Source organism: Convolutriloba macropyga, chromosome 6 (genome assembly GCF_964194025.1).
Source record: "Convolutriloba macropyga chromosome 6, txConMacr16.3, whole genome shotgun sequence".
In the NCBI taxonomy this organism is placed as follows: Eukaryota; Metazoa; Xenacoelomorpha; order Acoela; family Convolutidae; genus Convolutriloba; species Convolutriloba macropyga.
Genome location: NC_134473.1, coordinates 37,498,068 through 37,519,400, shown reverse-complemented (window position 1 = coordinate 37,519,400; position 21,333 = coordinate 37,498,068). Strand labels below are relative to the sequence as shown.

Below are 21,333 nucleotides of genomic sequence, written 5' to 3'. Positions count from 1 at the left end.
TTTTTAATTCATGTGATGTCTTTCATTTATTTGTTTGAAGATGGACGTTTTCGCCCAATTTGACTGTTTTTTGAGTGAAATTAGAAGCGAACGTTTTATGGTACCTAACAAGACAGCACTAAGGGGGAAGTTACAAAGAACTAGTGCATTAAATTTAATTCCTGCATGAACTGCGAAAGAGCTCGTGATTGCATAAACTGCTCATATTCAACATTTCGATTTTCGTAGCCTATTTTTGACGTTTTTCTGGTAGTTTAGATCTTTGTCAAGAAAAGCGCATAAGTATTTCAATGAGTTTTTCCCACCATTTTGTTCATCAGCAACATTTAACACGGTTTTGGTAAACTTTTTTGGGCCTTTTGCAAAAAACAAAACAATGAAGTTTGTTTTGTTGCGTGTAGATTTACACTGTTTTTTTAAATAAAGGTAGCAGATTATTGTGTTCACAGAAATGTTGAGATCAGTGCTTGCTATGCTAGGTCTACATTGGAAACGTAAAGTAGATAAGAAGTGGGAAATCTGTCATATTATATTGTTATTAATTTGAAAATCTGGCGCACATTTTTTTTGTCTTTTGGTCAATTGAATAGCTAATTTTATCAGATGTCTAATGTCCTAATGTGTTATATTGGTCCAGCATATCTAATGAGACTCCTGGTAACAAAGTTTCTACTGAGCAACTGACGATGATAAGTTAATCGGTTGATAAAAGAGGAGACAACAATACGTGAGGAAAAGTCTGAATTTTGAATTTCAATATTTCGGGGACATTTTGTCCTGATTGGGAAGATTTTTCGGAAACACAGGACTGTTTGTTCTCTGTCTTTTTCAAAGACTGTTTGTTCTCTGTCTGATTTCTGTTATTCATAATTAACAAAACATAACTATTTCTTATTGTTACTTACATTTGTTTGACAATCCCATAGCTTTGATGCTTCCTGAAACGCCTGTTTATGACTAAATACGTCTACATGCGTCTAAATCGTCTTATTTTTGATAAACTTTCCTCTTTATTTTTTCAGATACAAAACAAAGCAAGGGTGTAAGCCTTGGGAAGCCGACAGAATGCAGTTATATCTTTAATGGTTTCTCAAAAACTTTGCAAATAATCACCAGGTCACAGGCGTGCGTGAATGCATTGAATATGCATTATGCTAAAAATTTGAGTTTCAGCTCTAAGCCTTTGCAAAAAGATTATTGAGAAGCTATGAAAGTCAATGAGTGGCGGTGATAAATGACAATATTAAAAAGACGCTGAATCAGTGCTTTTTTCATATTTTGCATCTTACAGCGGTATTCATTGCCTTCATGTGCTTTCCGATATTCTTTATGGAAAAGCTAAGAGCTGAGTTAGTCAGCGGTGACAACTCCATTTGTGGTCTTTATATGGGCGAGTATAAGCCTGCGTGAGTGTTTTGCAACAAATAAAATCAGATGAAAAACGTCAGACAGATGAAAAAGGATGCTATGTGAAACCAAACTTGATATACAGTGTGTCCCATAAAGTTGAAACAAGGCGGCTCGTTAATGTGCGTTTGCACATGATGTTCCGACCCGAGCTCATCTACATTTTTGACTTAATTGTCAACCAAATGAAGAGATAACAAAATAGATGTTTGAATTTTAAAAAAAATGCTACATTTTAAGTTAATTAAACACACTAAATTCTGCCTCGATGAAATAGCAATCATAGGTTTCATTCATGTGACATCAATAACTCATCACAATAAGTCGTATGGCAAAGAAAAATACATCAAAACCACGAAATTTTTGAGAAAACACATAGTATCAAAGTCAAAAAATTCTACCGCTTTCAACGGAAGGCATTTAATACGCTAAATTATGCCTAGATGATGTGACGATTAGGATTTTTGTCATTCAAAATTTATCAATAAGACATTGCAACAAGTCATTGACTATGAAAACAACAACAAAAACAGGCAAAATCCAAAAGTTCGGTAGAAAATTGAGAGAAGAAAGTGTCGAAGCTATTTAAACCATAAGCTTTTTTCTCTGAAAATTTTTTCAACGATCCGTTGAACGTCTTCACTAAGCCAATGGGAGCTATCAATATTGGGATAATGTAATACGATTTCAAAAGGAACCAAAATTACTAAAAAAATCCAAAAATTATAAAAATTATGAAAACTCGTGCACCGAAGTCAAAAAAATCAATAGTTAGAAGACAAAACCGCTAACTAGATAAATTGTTGCTGATGTAGAAAAAAAAGCGGTTCTGTCATTACCGAGACTGACTAACAATCCACGAAAAATAAGTTTAAGATTGATTTATGTTCAAAAAAAATGAAAAAATATTTTTAAATTCTTAACAGCCATTAAACTCAAAAGCTTTCATAGGAATTCAATGAATACGCTCAGCTATGCCACGATGTGAATACAAGGATGTTTATGATGCCTAGGTAATCAATAACACATCACAATATGTCTTATGGCTTTGAAAAAAAACAACAAATACAGGCAAAAACCAAAATTTCTTTAGAAAAATGGGAGAAGAAAGTGTTGAAGCCATTTAAACGATATTTTTTTCTCAGAAAGTTTTATCTATGATCCTTTGGACGTCTTCACTAAAGGATGATGTAGCCATCAATATTAGGGTGACGTGATAAGATTTCAAATTGAACCAATAAAACGAAATGTCCAAAAAATTTTTTAAAAAACTTGAAATCTTGTGGCATTGAAGACGTATAACCAATAGTTATTTGATAAAGCCGCCAATGAGATTAACTTATGTTGAAGTGGTATGAAGGAGTTCAATACTATTTTTACTGAGACGGACTTACAGTTCACAAAAATAAGTTTATGATTTACTAATTTTAAAAAACTTTCGAAAATTTATTTTCAAAGTCTTAACAGCCATTAGCTGTCCACTCACAGCACTAGATAGGTTCACTTAATGCTCATTAGCAAATCTTTTGCACTTTTAGTCAACAAGTTTATGCCATAGGATTATAAAGCTATAGTAAAACCTCAAAAAATAAATCAAAATTTCATTTGAAGTTACGAAATTTGAGATACGAGTCCAAAAAAAAACATGAGCGATCCCTTCGAAACAAATTTTTTGTTCATTGGGCTTCATTTGATCGTAAAAGAGATTTGTCATTAACGGAACTTCGATATTAAAAGTGTCTAGTATTCTCTAGGTGACTTGAAAAAACAAAAAGTTGCAAAATTTTCTAAAAAAAGAGCTCCCAAACCTAATTCGAATTTTTTTTTATATATTTTAAACTTCCCTCTAAGACTAGAACTAGTCTTTATTATCTCCTTTCGTCTATCAAAAACCTAAAATTGATTTACTTTTTGGCGTGAAATCTAGTTTGGATTAAATTTTTCGTAGAAAAAACGTTAATTCGAACGAAAATTACGGTAAAAGTGAACAAAAGTGAACCAAATATCCAGTGTTCACATGAAACTTTAAACCTCGATAACTCCTCGAAAAAAAACGAAATTCAAAAAAATCTTTTTAATTTCGAATTCTACGCTGGCGAGCTTTTTAATGGTACCACGCACATTTCTCTACGATGAATATATCGGTCGGCCAAAATTCACGGAACAAAAAAAAACCCATTTGAGTATATAGTTCCTCCCCCCCACAAGTGGGGTCGGAACAATAAACGAACGTTTCAAAGTTTCAAAAGCCACAGGTTGGAGTTCAAAGGTCAAAGTTCAAATTTAAAACATGTAGAAAAAATTGATGAATAGAAGCTTAATGGAAAAAATGTTGACATTCAAATGACCAATTTGATGCTCACTTGCCTGTTTCTGACGTTTTTGAACGTTCGCTTATTTCAATTTTATGGGACAGACTATATGTTATTAAGACATGCTAGGTCTTGACTTTCTTGACAGATTGGCGTTCCTTAGCTTGGTCCGTTCAATTTTTGGTCAGATATCTAATTTCTTGATATAAGTGCGATGATCTTGCAAGTTAGATATCTTCACAAAGTTTTCTTGCCACTTTTGTTGAACGTTTCACTTGGTGCGTTTAATAAAATCAATTTGTTCACTGGCTGTGGTATTGGTTGGTTCTTGATGTGTAGGTGTTGGGTCGGTGGCCCTTCAGCTGGTGGGTGTGTCTATCCTTCACCACTCTGGACATCTTGTGTTGTACCAGCAGCATCCTCAACCTCTGTGCAATATCACTCGACAGATACTGGGCCATCAGTACGTATACACTTCTACCCCTTTATATACTACCCTCCTTTCAATATTACCATATATGGAGAGAGATACTACCGCCTCTATCATTTCAAAATCTTGTTCACTCCAAATCTATCAGACGGCTAAATCCCCCTTTACCTCATACATACTGCCCATTTTTTATTAATTGTATAAAATCTAGCGCCGCCTTAATCGTTTTCATTAATTCTTTTGTTATAGATAGTACATACAATCATTATAAACCGTGGTCATCATTAAACACTTTTTAAAAAAATACATGCAAACGCCTGATTAAAGCTCTATTTTTGTCGCCATTTTAAGATGCTCTTTTGACTAAAAATTTATTCCGTCTGTGTTATTTTCAACTATACTTCACGTAGAGGTTATACCGCCTCTATCGCTTGATTTTTAATTAGTTCGCAGATTGCATGTAGGATTGATTGAATGAGTTTCCACAAATAGAATAAAGTTAAAGAAATAAAAAAGATGACAGAGGTGGATCCAAATCATCAGGTCTCTTCTAAAGATGCTACTTTTTTGGATTGAGACTGTTTGTTGATTGAAAGCACGTCAGGAGGCAATATTTCTTGCTCTAGAAAATTCGATGAATTTTTCACTTGTCCCTCTTCAAATGAAGCTGCCCCGAGTCGAAAACAAAGTTATTCGTGTAAGATCTTGTAAGATTCTAGTAAAATTCTTACAAGACGTTGTTAAATCTTACAAGAGAACTACACGAGTTCTGCAAAAACTTACAAGATTAAAGTTTTCTTAAAAGATTTTCATATTTTTTTTTCTTATAAGTTCCTTAGAGGAATAACTTTTTCTTGCAAGAGACGGTAGAATTTGGCAAAAAAAGCACCAAGAATAGACCAGCGTGATCTATCCTACGTTTTAGGACCAAATATCAATCAAAACGCGCTAACCTACGTCCTGTCCCATAGCGGAAAAAATTTGTTGGCAACATTAAGAATTGAACTTAAAGAAAAATAAAAAAGAATCATAATGAAAACCAAGACATGATATAATCACTCTATCGTAACCCGAAAACCAGAGAACATCTTTCGAAGACAAGTCATACAATGACTTATGCCTCGTTCGCATTATCACCTAACTTCTCCGAAATGAAATGAAAAATAACGCTTGAACTCTTCTTTCTGAACAATGATTAAATTGTAAGTGCTGGTGCGTGTTGCATAAATAAATGTAGATTGAAATTTTAAGAGGTAATATTATGTGTTATACTTCTTTTCGGTCAAATGGTGTCTACAAAAGAAATTAATTCTTTTTTAGCAGGTTTTGCTTTTTGACCTGAAGGGATCCATTCGTCCAAAGGAGATCGAAATTGCAAGATTCATTTTTTCTCGCAAGATCCTTCAATAACTTTATCTTGTTACAAATTATAATATAAATTTGTGTTCGCAAGAATCTTACCAAGTTAACTTATAGTTTCCATGAGATTTCGATATTTTAGTCTCATCGGTGCTGCTGTTTTGTTGGTGCTCAACTGAGCTCCGGTTGGCTTATTTCCTTAGCTAGCAGCCTTTCAGTTTGAGGTTCTCACTTCGCCATATAATTACTTTTGGTATCATAAAATAGTTAGAAAGATATTCGTAGTGGATTGGTTTTCCAAACCTGTCCGTGTCCAAGCAATTTTTTTGCAGCAACGCTATAGAAATTGGCTAGAAAAAGCGAGAAGTAACCATATTATAGCCGCAAATCAAAAACGTCAGCGATTTCTTATCATTTTTAACTTTACAGTTTCTACGAATAAAAACTTAAAAGTGCTACCATTTAGTGTCTTCCTCTGAATTGCGTCGAATCATGTCTGAGAAGAGGTCAGACCAATGTTTCCTTGTGTTAGTTTCGTGGAAGCAATCACTTTCAAATCATGTTTTCCATCTCTTAGTCACATTTTGATCAGTTATATGTTGTGTTTTCAGTAACCCCATTCGAGTACCCTCGCAAAATGACTCACAAAACCTGTCCAATTATAATTGCGGCTGTCTGGCTCCTTTCGGCTTTGATCGCTTTCGCCCAAATAGTATGGCGATACGCAATAGGCCAGTTGGACTATGAGCAGAGCAGTGCAGGTGATAGTGCATACTCTGATGGCCTATTAGGGAACGAGAGCGGCGAAGCAAGCAGTCAGCAATGCCAAATATCTACAGATGTCTCTTTTCGCATTTTTTCTAGCAGTTCATCATTCTACGTTCCTCTTATCGTCATGCTTTTCACATATTCCAAGGTCAGTTTTATGCTTCTAATCAGTTCACGCAAACAAAGAAATTGAGTGTCCTGGTTTAGAGTTAAGCAAATAAAATAAAATAGATTCTGAAACTCAGAAGTTACTGAAACTTGTTGAATTAGCTTTAGATAAACCATTTAACTGACACAAAGTTTCTGCTGTTTGAACTTGAATCGTAAAGAAAGGTTCCACCTAAACACAAGTTGAAAACAGATTTGACGTTGCCGACCAACTACACTATCGCGTACTATACATTAAAATATCTAGTATTGAACAGTGGATGTTACGAAGTAAATAAGTAAGCGAGATATTATTAGCCAATCAGAATTGAGTATTTAGATTCGAATTTAAATGCGTATAAAACGTTCTAATATACATAGAAAGTTCCGAAAAAGTTCATTTAACCTAATTTTAAGTAAATATAACCACTATATGTATCGATCAAGCTGGTTTTCGGCTTAATATTTTTAGGTTTTCTAGACAATCGTTATATGAATACGAACTGATTTGACGTCAATGACATCAGACGAAAAAACCTGTTAAATGAACAACAAAAAATCTTGCCGTCTAAGTTCCACTTGTGACTTTGTACGTTTTACAGCTAATACGTTACTTGATATGATTATAGCGTTTGAATGAATTGAATCTTCCGAACTTCTGTTATTTCCGTCAGAGTTTACATGGTGCCGAATCTCGGGTTATAAAAGAAAACTATATTTGTTTCGCCTAATTGAAATTTGATCATTTCAATAGTAAGCCTCCACAAATCCGCTCAATCAAGGCACGTCGGATGCCTTGTATGGTTCGTGTGTGAAAGATATAGATCGATAACTCACTTTCTTATACATGCCGCGATTTGATGGTGGGGATATTTGTGCATTTTGCACTAATACAGTGTACGCAATGGAGAAAATCGATGTTCATGGGACGAAATAGCACCGGACCTGCGTTCAAATGCGCAGATTGTGGTAAATTGTTGGAACAGAGTACAGCTTCCAATCACGCTGCAAAGGCCTACTACAGATTGTAATATGGTAAAAAGTTTCGGGCGCAAAGAGAGCCGATCGAGACAACACAAGCTCTGCTGAGGAAAGGCCATCAGTGGAATCCGAGAGGTACAGCTGACTGGAAACTGGTGACTTGGGCTCGGATTGGGCGAACTTTTTACTGGACTCAAAGCTCGACCGAAAAAAACTTAGAACTGCGGGACTTCAAAACTGTAAGACAGAATCTCCAATTTTTTTAAAATAAAATATCATAATTCGATGTATTTATATTTGATTTAGACGGCAAGAAAACCACCCCATGAACTTTTTTTGGATATCGCATGGGGTAATAAAATTTAACTACTCTTTGTAAAAAAAAATAGGTAAGGGCCCACCGCAATCCTAAATTTTGGGAAGAAAAAACATCGATTTTGAAAATTTTTGGTAGATTTACCAAAAATTTGAAAAAATTGATATAGTCTGTTCGTATATCAAAGAATAATCTCCGATATAGAGAAAATTGAGAGAAAATAATGCTAAATTGTTCAATTTTGAAAATTTTTGGTCAATTTTAAGGCAATTCGTAATATTTTTGAAAATGAATACCGAATATTGATAAACCGTATTTTCGAGCAAAAAACCGTCAAGTTTACTGGGTTACCGTTCCGTAATCAAGAATTTGCAAAAAATTGACCGAAACTTGAAAAAATTGGACAAAAGCAAAAAATTTTTGACAAATTTGTCAAAAAAAATCATTTTCTCAACAAGAAGGTTCGTAAATTGAGTGAAACTCAATACACAAAACAAGTTGTGAAAACTTTCACAACCTCCGGCCTACAAAAAAAAAATTATCGACATCTTCTATTTTTTTTCTCGTCGCTGGGTTTTTGTGCTGTTTCGTCCGCGCCCTTTTCGTCCTTTATCTTTTCATTTTTCCGTGTTCCGTTTTTTTTCAAGAACATCGCTCTCCCAAGTTTTCCCTTTTCGTTTTATTCTGCTACTTTTCCGGATTTCGATGTAGTATGTCATATGTGATGAAGTATGTTGTTGTTTTTGCTGTAGTATGTTGAGTATGCTAGTATGCTGGTTTGTTGTTTAGGTCTTATAGCTTTCTAGGGTGTGACTTAAGTTTATTCTCGAGTTACGGCTGGGTTGTCCTTTGACTTTTCAACTCTACTAATTTACTAGCCTTTCTGTTGTAGTATATTGATTTTGCTGCTCTATGTTTGTGTGTACCGGTACGATTGCTAGTTGGTTTGGTCCTGTTGCCTTCTAGGGTGTGACTTAAGTTTATTCTCGAGTTACGGCTGGATTGTTTCGCGACTTTTCCAACTATCTTAGTCTACAAACACACTATTGTAGTTTATTCAATTTTGCTGTAGTTTGTTTAATAACGTTAGTATGCTGATTGTTTGTTACGGTTTGGAATTTGCTAGGATGTGATTTAAGTTTATTCTGGAGTTACGGCTAGTAAATTTCTCGACCTTTTCATTCTTTCAGTGTACTACTGCATTGCCGTAAAATAGTTTGTTGTTAAATTTGTCGTTATAGACCCATTATGAACTATATTAGATTGTCTTGCAGTAGCTTCTCTCCTTCTTCCTAGGGTGTGACTTAAGTTTGTTCTGGAGTTACGGCTAGGTTGTCTGCTTGAGTTTTTGCTGTGGTCTGCTAACATAGTTCTTTCCGAACTCATTTCCCGCCGGTTCCTTCCCACCGTCCCGTTTCGTTCGTTTTCCCGCACGTCCCGTTTCCGTTCTGTCGCGCATTGCTCGCTCGACTCCTCGTCTGTCCCGTTTCCGTCGCGTCGCGCGTTGCTCGCTCGACTTTCCGTCCGTAACGTCTCCGTTTCGTCGCGCGTTGCTCGCTCGACTTCCCGTGTGTCCTTTGCCTCCCTCCGCGTTGAGCGCATAGCGTTCAGCGCTCCACTTCTGTTTTTGTCGTGCTCGACGACCTTCTTTGCTCTTTGGGCGGTTTGTTTTACAGACTGTCTACAGTGTGCTGTGTTTGGTGTCTTTTGCATTGGGTTTAATTCGCGTGGGTTTGATTTGTTTGGAGTGTGCATATAATAGATAACCGTGTGCAGTGGTAGTTTTGCTTGTATTTGGAAATAATAACGTCGTAATGTCTAATAGTCTTGATCAAAAAGTCAAAAAGTTGTACGCTGCCAGGTCAAAGCGTGAGGCTGAATTGCATGCCATACATGAAGATATTCTTCATTGTATAAATAGTCAAAATAGGCGAGTGAAAGTTGAACGCCTAGTAACAAAGTGCAACGAAGCATTTATGACTGTTGTAGACAAAAATGAGGACCTGATTGCAATTGCTGGAAAAACAGAGGATCCAAGTGCACTTGTGCCTTCATTAGAGTCTTACTTGGAAGCAATGACAACTAAGAATGACAAGATACTCACTTCAGCACGAAACTACATCAACTCTGCTGATGATAAAGTGAGTGAGTTCCAGGAACCAAGGGCTTCCATTCGTTCTAGAATTCCCTCAATTATGACCTCGTCAAAAACATCTAGTCAGCGTAAACATGATTACGTAATTGCTAAAATGAAGCGCGAAGAAATTGAAAAACAGAATGAGGCAGCCATTCGCCTTGCTAAACAGAAAAAACAAATGGAAATAGATGAACTGGAGGAAAACAACAGGAAACGGTTGGCAGAGGCAACTCTGCAAGAATTTGAATTGCTGGACGCCGTTTCTAAAGGTAGCCAATCTGAAACAACTGCAAGTGCTAGAACCTCAATGAGAAGTGAAAAGGCTGTCCAGGACTGGATCAACACCTCACTTGCTTTAAGTTTTAACAATAAGAAAACTAGTAAACCAGATGTTATGATTGACCCTCCAGAATGTCCTAGCCACAACAACGGCAAAACAGTGGAAGATCAGAACACTGAAATTTCAAGGCATTCTATTCCAAAAAATTGTCGAGGCAATTACATTTTAAGCAATGAGACTTTACAGCAACTCGATCCTTATTATACTCCACCTGAAAACTTTTTGGCTGCTGCTAACACACAGGCGTTGTACCAGGCGCACCTAAGGGCGCAAATGGATCAAACAGGCCAGCAAGGCGTGGCGCTTCCAAGCACAACTAATAAAGGAACCGCAGATAGTCAGCCGCCTTCTGTACACGCCCCAGGGGGCTTCTTCACCACCCATTCAACAGCCCATTCCACCACAGCCGTTCGCACCGCAAAAAAATCAGAATAATGCAACAGAGTTATTTCCAAACGCACAACTTCAAATTTCACAATCCAGGGGACCTGAAACATCAAGTCTACCCAAGAATAATTCGGCCCAGCAAATATGCTCCCGACAACAAATTAATTTTGTCCCCCGAGCACCAAACGCCACTCTTCCTCCTTTTCCGACAAATCATCCAGCCCCCGCAATCAACGTTCCCCTGCACCCAAGCGCCCCACCAAGTCCAAACATTCAACAGCATAACTCCGAACCCGCTCATCCTAACGTCCTTCCCATTCCGAACCCAGTCTTCGCACCTAACCTCACTGCTCCCATCCCACACGCCCCTTTAATTAACCAGCCTCTCGTCAATAACAATTTTCAGAACAGTAATAACCGAGTACACAAAGTTGTACGTTCTGTTGCTCCTCCTTTCCCAAATATGCCCAATATCCCTCTCGGCCAAAGTTTTGTGCCAAATACGAGTCATTGGCGTTTTCCGCAGCACAGACCGTCATTAGTCAACCAAGACATTACTACCGTAAATAATGTTGCTCCAAATGTACAGGCACACATCGCACCATCAGTAACTACTTTTCCGCAACAAATATATTCGAATTCGCCCCTTTTGATTGATATGCAATCACCATCCGGCACACATCAGGAAAACCCGATTGCAACTATAAGTAATATTGTACCTGGTCTGGCCACTCCGGTTTTCCAGCCAACATACCCTTATGTTGGGCCCACTCATTTGAATGGGAGTGGTCTGCAGGTGTCTGCACCTGCCCCTCCGATACCGGACAATGCGTCATTGATTAGGGAATTAGCTGATGCAATAACCAGCAAGAAAAATGACCCCTTGCCAGAATGGAAACTTGCTCAGTATAATGGCGATCCATTACAATGGCACGAGTGGTATGGTCAATTCAAAAGCGCGATTGACTCGCTATCCCTAACTGATGACGTTAAATTGACATACCTCAAAACCCTCGTCACCGGTAAAGCAAAGATTGCAATCGCCGAATTTGCTTACTGTGGTTTAATGTACAAGGATGCACTGAGGACTTTAGAACGTAAATTTGGCCAGCCACAGGCAGTCGTAAGTGCACACTTGGATAAACTAAGCAACTTTCCGCCTCTTAAAATGCACAATAGTGATAACATCATTAACTATTCTGCAGCCATATCCAGCCTCGTTGGGGTTTTCAAGTCACTATCATATGATGCTGACTTGAAGAGCGCTTCCCTACTTAACCAAGCGGTACAGAAGTTACCACCAAACATGAAAGAGTCATGGTCACTCTTTACGGTTAAGAAGCACTGGGTTAAGCCTACCCTCCTTGACTTTAACGATTGGCTTAAAGAAAAGGCTGAGGCCCATGATCTTATGAAACAAAGCGCAACCAAGGCCAAACCTGAAGAGAACATCACTTCAGTAACCAAGACCAAAACAGCCTCAAAAGTGTTTGCATCAAATTCGCAACAAAGGGAAACAAAGAAGCAAATGCCATCTGCTTCCACAAATACTTACTTTCGATGCATTGTATGCAAAGGTAACCACCGGTTATGGGAGTGTCGAGTTTTCAAGGAAAAGACTCCAACCCAGAGAGCTAAGTTGGTGGCGGATAACAAACTTTGCTTTTCGTGCTTACGGGACAAGCACACATTCCGCCAGTGCCCTCAACCAAGAAAGTGCCGAGCAGAAGGGTGCAATAGTTCGCATAACACACTATTGCATGGAGCAGATAGGGTTTTCCCAACAAAACAGTCGACAAATTCCAATACCATTCAACCTTCTGGCAACACAGGTCAAAGTAAAGCAACTTCTAGTCAACTCCAGCCTAATAAGACCACAACAATGTCATCTGTTACTGATGTTAAGGGGCTCCTTCAGGTGACTGAATTGCAGTTGGTCAATTCGTCCGGTTTAGATACTAAGGCTTTAGTTTTGTGTGATACCGCCTGCAGTAACTCTTGGGTGGCCAGTAGTCTCGCAGATAGACTCGGTTTGCACGGTAAAGCACTAAAGCTAACTGTCAAGGGTATTAATACCGAAGAAGTAGTTGATACTAGGGTTGTTGAAGTTACTGTGAAACCAAGAGAACAACAAGATTTCGAACCATTCACCGTCAACCCTTTCGTTAAAGAGAGTCTGAACGTCGGCTCAGATATAATTAATGTACAGGCCCTGCAAGAGACTTACCCACACTTAGCAGTCCTTGATCCCGTAACATATTCCTATAAAGACATTGAGATGATACTCGGACAAGATGTCTATCATGCCATCCGCCCGTTAGAATACTTCTCTGCCTATGAGAAGCGTTCACCCGTTGCCGTACGCTTGCCCATAGGTTGGGTCTTAAGCGGTCCATTACCATCAAGTTCTTGTATAACCTCAACGTGCTTTAAAGCGAATATCGAACATGACAATGAGTTAGCAAGTCAAGTAAAGTCATGGTACGACATTGAATCATTCGGAGCGAATAAGCGGGTCGACTCAAGATCTGCAGCAGACGCAAGGGCTCACGAAATTCTTGAGAGTACCACCATACACAATGGCCTGAGATACGATGTCGGAATGCTATGGGAAGCAGATAACACAAAGCTCCCAAATAATTAATTCTCCTCCCTTGTGCAACTAAAATCTCTCGAAAAACGATTAGCCAAGGATGAAGACCTTAGAGAGAAGTATACTAACACCATCAAGGAAGACCTAAATAAGGGGTATGTAATTGAGGTTCCGGACGCTCACAAGGTTGAGAACCGGTCCGATAAAGAGTGGTACCTACCCCATCATCCTGTTTTAAACCCGAACAAACCGGGTAAGGTGCGTAGGATGCTCAATGGAGCAGCAAAATTTCATGGCGCCTCACTAAATAAATCTTTGCTCACTGGCCCTGATCTGCTCCAAAATCTTATTTACGTACTTCTTCGCTTCCGACAACATCCATATGCCGTCTCCGCCGACATCGAGGGAATGTTTCTACAGGTTGGCGTGTTACCATCAGATCAACCATCACTTCGCTTTTTGTGGCGGGAGGACCCCACAACAAACGTTGTAGTGTATCAATATACGCGCCATATATTCGGGGCTAAAGACTCGCCCACATGCGCCAACTATGCATTACAACGCACCGCGAGAGACAATGTCAAGTTTTACCCCGAAGCTGCAAAAGCCGTCCTTGAAAACTTCTACATGGACGATTACCTTGACTCAGTGGAGTCTCCCGAGAAAGCCATCAATAGATCGAAGGAATTGGTACATCTTCTCCATCTCGGTGGGTTCAAGCTTACAAAGTTCGTAAGCAATGTACCAAATCTGGCTGACCGAATTGATGGTTCCCCTCAATCCACTGAGCCCAAGGTTATTGTTTCATGTCAGGAGGATTCATCGCATGTGCTAGGGTTAAAGTGGGATCACACTAATGACACTTTAGTTGTGAGTCGGGGTACAAGCTGCGCCATCACCAAGTCCCTCACGCAACGCTTGGTCCTAAGTCTTGTCTCGAAAGTCTTTGACCCCATTGGTCTTGTCGCACCGTTTACCGTCGGTGCGCGATTGCTCTTAAAAGACATCTGGCGTGTCACAGGACAGCAATGGGATGACGAGCTCCCACAGGACATGGTTCAAAGATTTTTGGTCTGGAGTGCGGACTTACCAAAGCTTGAAAACATCAAAATTCCTCGAAGTTACTTTAGTGGACCCTTTGATAATATAGAGTTGCATATGTTCGGTGACAGTTCTCAGGATATATTTAGTGCCGTTGCATTTCTTCGAGCCCGAGTAACAACTCCTACGGGCAAGATAAAAACAGAGCTTGCGTTTGTTTTGGGGAAAGCGCGCGTGGCGCCAATGAAGGTAATGACTGTCCCAAAACTGGAATTGCAAGCAGCTCTACTTGTCGCTCGGCTGAAGAACGAAATTATTCAGGCACTTACTGTAACTGTTAACCAAGTATTCATGTGGACAGACAGCACGACCGTTCTTCAGTGGATAAACTCTAATGAAAAGCAACCAATCTTTGTTGCAAACCGCGTTTGTGAAATTTTGGAGTATACCAGCGTTGACCAATGGAACCACGTCGCAACTAAGGATAATCCAGCTGACGCTGGCACGCGTGGAATGTCCGCTGAGGTTTTGCAACTAAGCAGTTGGGTCAATGGTCCACATTTCTTATCTAACTCAAGTTTCCATTTCGTACCGAACAAAGACGTCATTAATAACATCAAACTTGGCGTCAACCAAGCAGTCATCATAGAAGACACTGTATCTTTGACTACATCTGTCAAAAAACAGACAACTCCTGTTCCTTCATTGTTTCCGTTTGATAAGTTTAGTTCTTATCAAAAGTACTTGCGCATTGCCGCATACGTTCTCCGGCTTTTGCCGAAACATGCCGGCTACCGTAACCCCGATGGTAGCATTACCGACCCTACTGAGCTTGACGAAGCCGAGCGTCATCTACAGTATTTGGTGCAAGGAGAGTCTTTTGAAGCCGAAAGAAAAGATCTTCTTGACAATAAATTCGTTAAACGGAGTAGCCGAATTACTCCACAGTCACCGTTTATTAGTCCAAATGGGCTAATCCGTTCCTCGGGCCGCATCAAGCGGTTAATTGAAGTTGGGTTTAACGTAAAGCACCCAATCATCTTAGATGCACGTCATCCGTTTGTAAAACTGTTCCTTGAACACACGCACGTAAAGCATTACCATCAGGGCGTTGAATACCTAAGATCAATTGTGCAGGAACACTACACAGTACTGAAACTAAGATCATCCTTGCGTTCCATCAAAGCACAATGCCTGAGATGCCGAGAATTCCAAGCTGTAACTATGCAACCAATCATGTCTGACTTACCTAAGGAGAGACTTGCTTACCAGTCTCCTCCCTTCACGAACACTGGCGTTGACTACTTTGGGCCATTCTATGTTACTGTCCGCCGTACTACTGAGAAAAGGTGGGGCTTCCTCTTCACTTGTCTCACTACTCGCGCTGTCCATGTCGAGATAGTTACATCCATGGACACCAGTTCTTGTGTTATGGGAGTTGAGCGGTTTGTGTCACGTAGAGGTACACCTGCCATGATTTGGTCGGACAATGGCACTAACTTTATTGGAGCGGAGAAAGAACTCCGAGAAAGTATTGAAAAGTGGAACGTTGTCAACATTGCAGCTGAGCTCGCTCACAAAGGTATTAAGTGGAGGTTCAATCCACCCAGCGCACCACATCAAGGTGGTATCTGGGAGAGGTTGGTACGCAGCTTCAAGCGCGTGTTGTATACTATTCTTGGCACGCGTCGCCTCACGGATGAGGTACTGCATACTACCTTTTCTCTCGTGGAGAATGCTCTCAATTCGCGTCCTTTAACACCCGTAAGCGCCGATCCGTGCGATTTGAACGCTTTTACGCCCAACCACTTTCTTTTAGGAGAACACTCTACCGGTATTCCGCCTGTTGTCGGCAATAATGAGTTCGACCATCGTAAACGTTACGCCCGTGCGCAGTCGTACGCTAATGCGATCTGGTCCCGTTGGATCAAAGAGTACGTACCGACGCTGAACCGACGCTCTAAGTGGCAGACGCCTGCCGAGCAACACCTTAAGACCGGTGACTTGGTTTGGATAGTTGAAGAAATCAACCCTAGGGGTTACTACCCAACCGCTCGGATTGTGGAACTCCGTTACGGCTCCGATAGCGTCGCGCGCTCCGCTGTTTTACGTACGTCGACCGGTTCACTCGTCCGCCCGCTTGTAAAACTTGTACCAGTTTTCCCAACACCTTCTTCCGGGCCGGAGGATGTTACGAAGTAAATAAGTAAGCGAGATATTATTAGCCAATCAGAATTGAGTATTTAGATTCGAATTTAAATGCGTATAAAACGTTCTAATATACATAGAAAGTTCCGAAAAAGTTCATTTAACCTAATTTTAAGTAAATATAACCACTATATGTATCGATCAAGCTGGTTTTCGGCTTAATATTTTTAGGTTTTCTAGACAATCGTTATATGAATACGAACTGATTTGACGTCAATGACATCAGACGAAAAAACCTGTTAAATGAACAACAAAAAATCTTGCCGTCTAAGTTCCACTTGTGACTTTGTACGTTTTACAGCTAATACGTTACTTGATATGATTATAGCGTTTGAATGAATTGAATCTCCCGAACTTCTGTTATTTCCGTCAGAGTTTACAGTGGAAGGTGAAATAAAAAAAAACGAGAAGGCAAAATATTCAGCTAATAATAAAATAGCTAAGGCTCAAAAACATTTGATTTCATGAGACAATTTTTGAGATATATAATAGTAATAATAATGAATTCTAACAAATCGAGTATAAATTTGCTTAATCGATTTTGAGACTTCCTCTGATTCCATTGAATCTGATCAGATTCCAGAACTGATTCACCTATTTTGTGAAAAAATCTAGAGAGTATAATACCAACTAATTAAGGCCCGTTTTTGCACTGATGATGGCTTGAACAGCTGAATAAGAGGTGTGACTATCCATTACAATAAAAAATTCTGGGTAACATGCGTGGGGATTTTAAAAAGGCTTACTCAAGAGTTCATTTTTGTAAATTTATGATACAATCTCTTGCTGTTGTTATCGATGCTATGGTCATACTCAGTTTCTGTGGCAATTCCTCTCAAAAATTCCATTTGAGCAACAAGAGGAACTTGAGAAAAAGAAAATGTTTGCGTAGTCCTTAAACCATGGTCCTTCCAGAAAAGAATCGCATTTTTCGTTTCTTCTACAACAGTGTCTTGTTTTCTTCAAAGGTATATAGAAAAAAGATTAAGTTTCGTTTATCCAATGCATCACGCGGTCGAGTGGTGATTGTAAAACGAGAAAGTTTGAACGCGAAGCTCTGAAACTTAAATCCTGTACTCTGTTGTAGTTGTAATCAGGAGAGCAGCTTCTCTTTTATCGCCAAACCAATTTCAGCAGAAAAATGTTTGAGCTGAAAGTTTACTTATTTATAAATATACACTTCATATAAATTCTTATGAATTTTTTCTACATATTTCAAATCTTTCGCGTTTGATTTTTTAAAACTTAATCAAATGATGTACAAACTACAAACTCTTCAGGTTTCTAGTTAGAAATTTCCTATCACACTACTTCATTAGCACTATCTAGAATGATGCAAGAATGCGGAAATACATTGTCTTTTCTGATTTGAATGCTTTGACTTGCGTAATTCCTAAAATTTGGAAATTCTTTGGCTTTGGATAAAATTACCTTGTGATAAGAAGTAACATATCACAGATTTATTAGAAATGTCAGAAACAACGATTTTTATCTGAACTTTCAAAGCTCATATTTTCAACTTGGGGTCATGAGCAGTCAAAATGTGTTTACAAAGGTCATTCCATGGCCCATTTTAGGGCGCATGGCATCTGTTTTCTATTACAGAAAGCACCAAATTATTTTGCTTTTCAATTTCTTGCAAAAAAATTCTCAGAAGAAGAATTTTGTGAGAGAAAATGGAGAAATTTGACTTACTGAGTGTTAAATCTGAGGTTAGCGAATTCGCGTTTGCGAAATAAGTTCTTAGTATGGGAGAACACCAACATATGAACGACAAAAATTAACTGTACATCTTCATAAATATTCTAAGGTTTGATAAAGTGTTGTAATTTTTTGATCTAAGAAATCAATTGGCTGAACCGGAATTATAAAATTTTAAGACGTTCATCTCACATTGGTTTTGGAGTTCAGACGGTCCTTCTTTGATTGCTTTTTGTCTGTAGTGTATGTTGAACTAATAATCAGCTCGAAAAGTATTTGAATGCAAAAAACAAGAGTCCCTAATTTTTTTTTAAAAAAACTTTAATTGAAACGAATCGCCGAAGGTTAGGGTTTTCCCACCCTAACATAACAATCCTAAGTAGTGGAAAACAACAGTCAAGACTTCGATTTGTTCTACAAAAAAATTAACGAAACTGAGAAATATTGACAATAAAACAATTTTTGTAGATATACAAACGAACTATTTGGATGCCCTAGCTAGAAAAAAATCACAAACGTCTCACAAGCAAAACATACGCAGGCAAAGTTGTTCGATTTTGTCGGGATTTTTAGCCGTCCATATTTTATTATTAGAGTTTTAAGCGAGAGTGAAAAACAGTTACAGTAAGACTAATTTAGTTCAAATTTGAGACCGCTTGGAAATATCCGTCACATTCATCCATGATTCATGTTTTTGAGCAATTGTCGAACTAAGACTGCTTATAAAGGGCTAATTAAGGATAAATCAAAGAAAACCTAATTGGGTTTTAATTAGTCAAAGTTCTTCATTTTACTAGTTAAAAAGGGTTAAAAAGGCAAATCGCTGGTTTGAGCGTACTCAGAATATGATAATTGACAAAAATTTAGTTTCTGAACTACGTCCTAAATCATTATTAATAAAATCAAGAACTCTAGCTATATACTAATAAGATGCAAAAAATACCACGAAAAGCAGTGACACAAATCTCGGACAAATGTTCTAGTCTGCCGTTTTGCGGCCTAATGGACGAACGACAAGATCCTGACCCTGCGCTTGATCTATATATTTAACTTGAGCTTTCTTGTTTCTCCTAAGTAAAACGATTTTTGAGTTTTGAGCTTTGTTGTTTGTAATATTTGGACTAGACACTTTTCCAAATTAGCTAGTCAGATACACTTTTTCTTTTCCATCATCCATGATCAGGTCGGTTTGCGTTGAATGACATTGAGGAAAATCTTTTAAAAAAGTATCGACGCAGAAGCCTCTACCTTATTTATATAAAGGTCAAATCACACTCTATGTAGCTTCATACATTTTATGACACAAATTAGCCTACATACATTTTATCAGATTTTAAATAAGCAAATATAACAACTGAAGCACTTAAAATCCGCATTTCATAATAATTAACCTCACAATATACCGGTTAAAAAGCGGGACTAAGGTGTACACATGTATATATTAGCGAACATATAAAATTCTTGCCCTTAATTGTCGCTACGAATAGTTACATCTAAGCGCATGTTTCTTGAGAATAAAAAAGGCGCATTGTAGGAACTTCAGGGTGAAGGCAATTGAGACTTTTAAAAATCGATTCCTGACTTTTTGTGTAGCTGGCTGGCTGGCATGCATTACTTATCTGGCAACTAACTGTGGAGGGATAAAGGTGTTTTTAAATGTAGAAGTGAAGTTGTTTGCGAGCTGGGGGTGTGTAGTGCTGTTTAGTGTAAGTATCGTGGGGGAGGTTGTGGAGGTGGGGATAAGTACTTGGGAAAATGGTGGGTGGAGTATGTATATATTGTGTATGGTGCAGCAGGGACCGTTGGAGAAATGAGTTTAGGGAATTAGAGTGAAATGTTTAGGAATGTAAGTTGGGATTAGAATAAGGCAGGAGAATTATGGCTAAAGATTAGTCAATACATGGGGTGGCTGTGTCTGTGTGAATCAATCATGGCTTCTCATGGTTGGGTCCTCAAATTGTAAGTGTGCTCCCTGGGTTATGTTTTCATACTATAAAACTGATGTGATAATAAGTAAGTAAACATCTACACTTCAGTCCAATTTGCAAAATATTAATAATAAAAATAATAATAATAGTAATAACAAGGCGGCTCGCTAATGTGCGATCGCACATAAGGTTCCGACCCCGCTCATCCACAATTTTGGCATAATTATCTATCAAATGAGGAAGAGACGGAAAAACACAAAAAATTCAAGTATTTTTCAAAAAAAATGGTGTATGAACGAAAAGATAGCCTCCAGAGCAAATAAATCAATGGAGTAAAAAATGATGCATTAGATTGACGAGATATGCCGAGCGAGCGAAGACGAACGGCAAAATCAAACAACAACAACAAACATTGATTACATCAAAAAATTTGTCCGTTTTAAAAAACAAAACTTAAAAACAAAGTCAAAATAGCGTAAGATAAAACTGAAAATAAACAAAATAACTTGTAATTCAACAAAAAAAATGGTTATTCGACAGTTCATAATAACGCTTGGTAACAATTAGACAAAAAAGAACAGAAATTTAAAGTTAGAAAATTCGCTGAATTTTAAAAAAAAACAATTAATTTCAAAGTAATGAAAAGCATTAGAAATCAACTAAAATATCCCAGAGGTTTAAAATTACCAATGCTTTTCTAAAAGGGATTATAGAACTCTTGAAATTTAATTTTTTATGCAGTTACAAAAAGAACAACAAATAGACAACAAACTAAAAATCAATTAAAACTTTCCAGAAAATGCTTTGGAGGCTGTAAAGCCATACTTTGGCCCCAAAAAAATGTTCTATTGCACCTTCGTTGAACACCGATAACGTATTATATGGCCACTCAATAATGATAATAAGCAACAATTAGACAAAAAGAAAAAAAATGCAAAATATGTAACACTTGTTCCTTTTTCGAAAAAAATTTATTTCCAAAGACATAAAAGCCATTAATTACAAAATGAAAAACTAGAATAGGTTCGTCCATCCTTCCAAAGGAAGCCCCTGAGACCTTTCCATATGTCTTACGTCAACAAAAAGAATGTCAAATATGACAAAAACGAAAAAATCATTTAGTTTTTTTTTGTGAGAAACCCGTGTGGAAGCCAGAAAAGTCATAACGAATTCTCTTAAAACATAAGATTTTGTGTCACAAATTCCTTGTGACACCTTCCCCTGAAATGTTTTTTGTGACCTCTCATTATTGAAACTAGGTAACAATTAGACGAAAAA

The 21,333-nt window shown here is 38.1% G+C and overlaps 1 protein-coding gene across 6 annotated transcripts in view; it reads left to right on the top strand.

Annotated features, from left to right (window-relative positions):
- The window catches only part of LOC142341662 (putative G-protein coupled receptor No18), a 111,984-nt gene that overhangs the window by 54,472 nt on the left and 36,179 nt on the right, over positions 1-21,333 (top strand). For all 6 annotated transcript variants that reach the window (XM_075392787.1, XM_075392786.1, XM_075392784.1 and 3 more), the window contains exons 3-4: positions 4,059-4,182; positions 6,120-6,424. In XM_075392787.1, the coding sequence (XP_075248902.1) occupies positions 4,059-4,182; positions 6,120-6,424 (429 nt within the window). The remainder of the gene's footprint in view (positions 1-4,058; positions 4,183-6,119; positions 6,425-21,333) is intronic.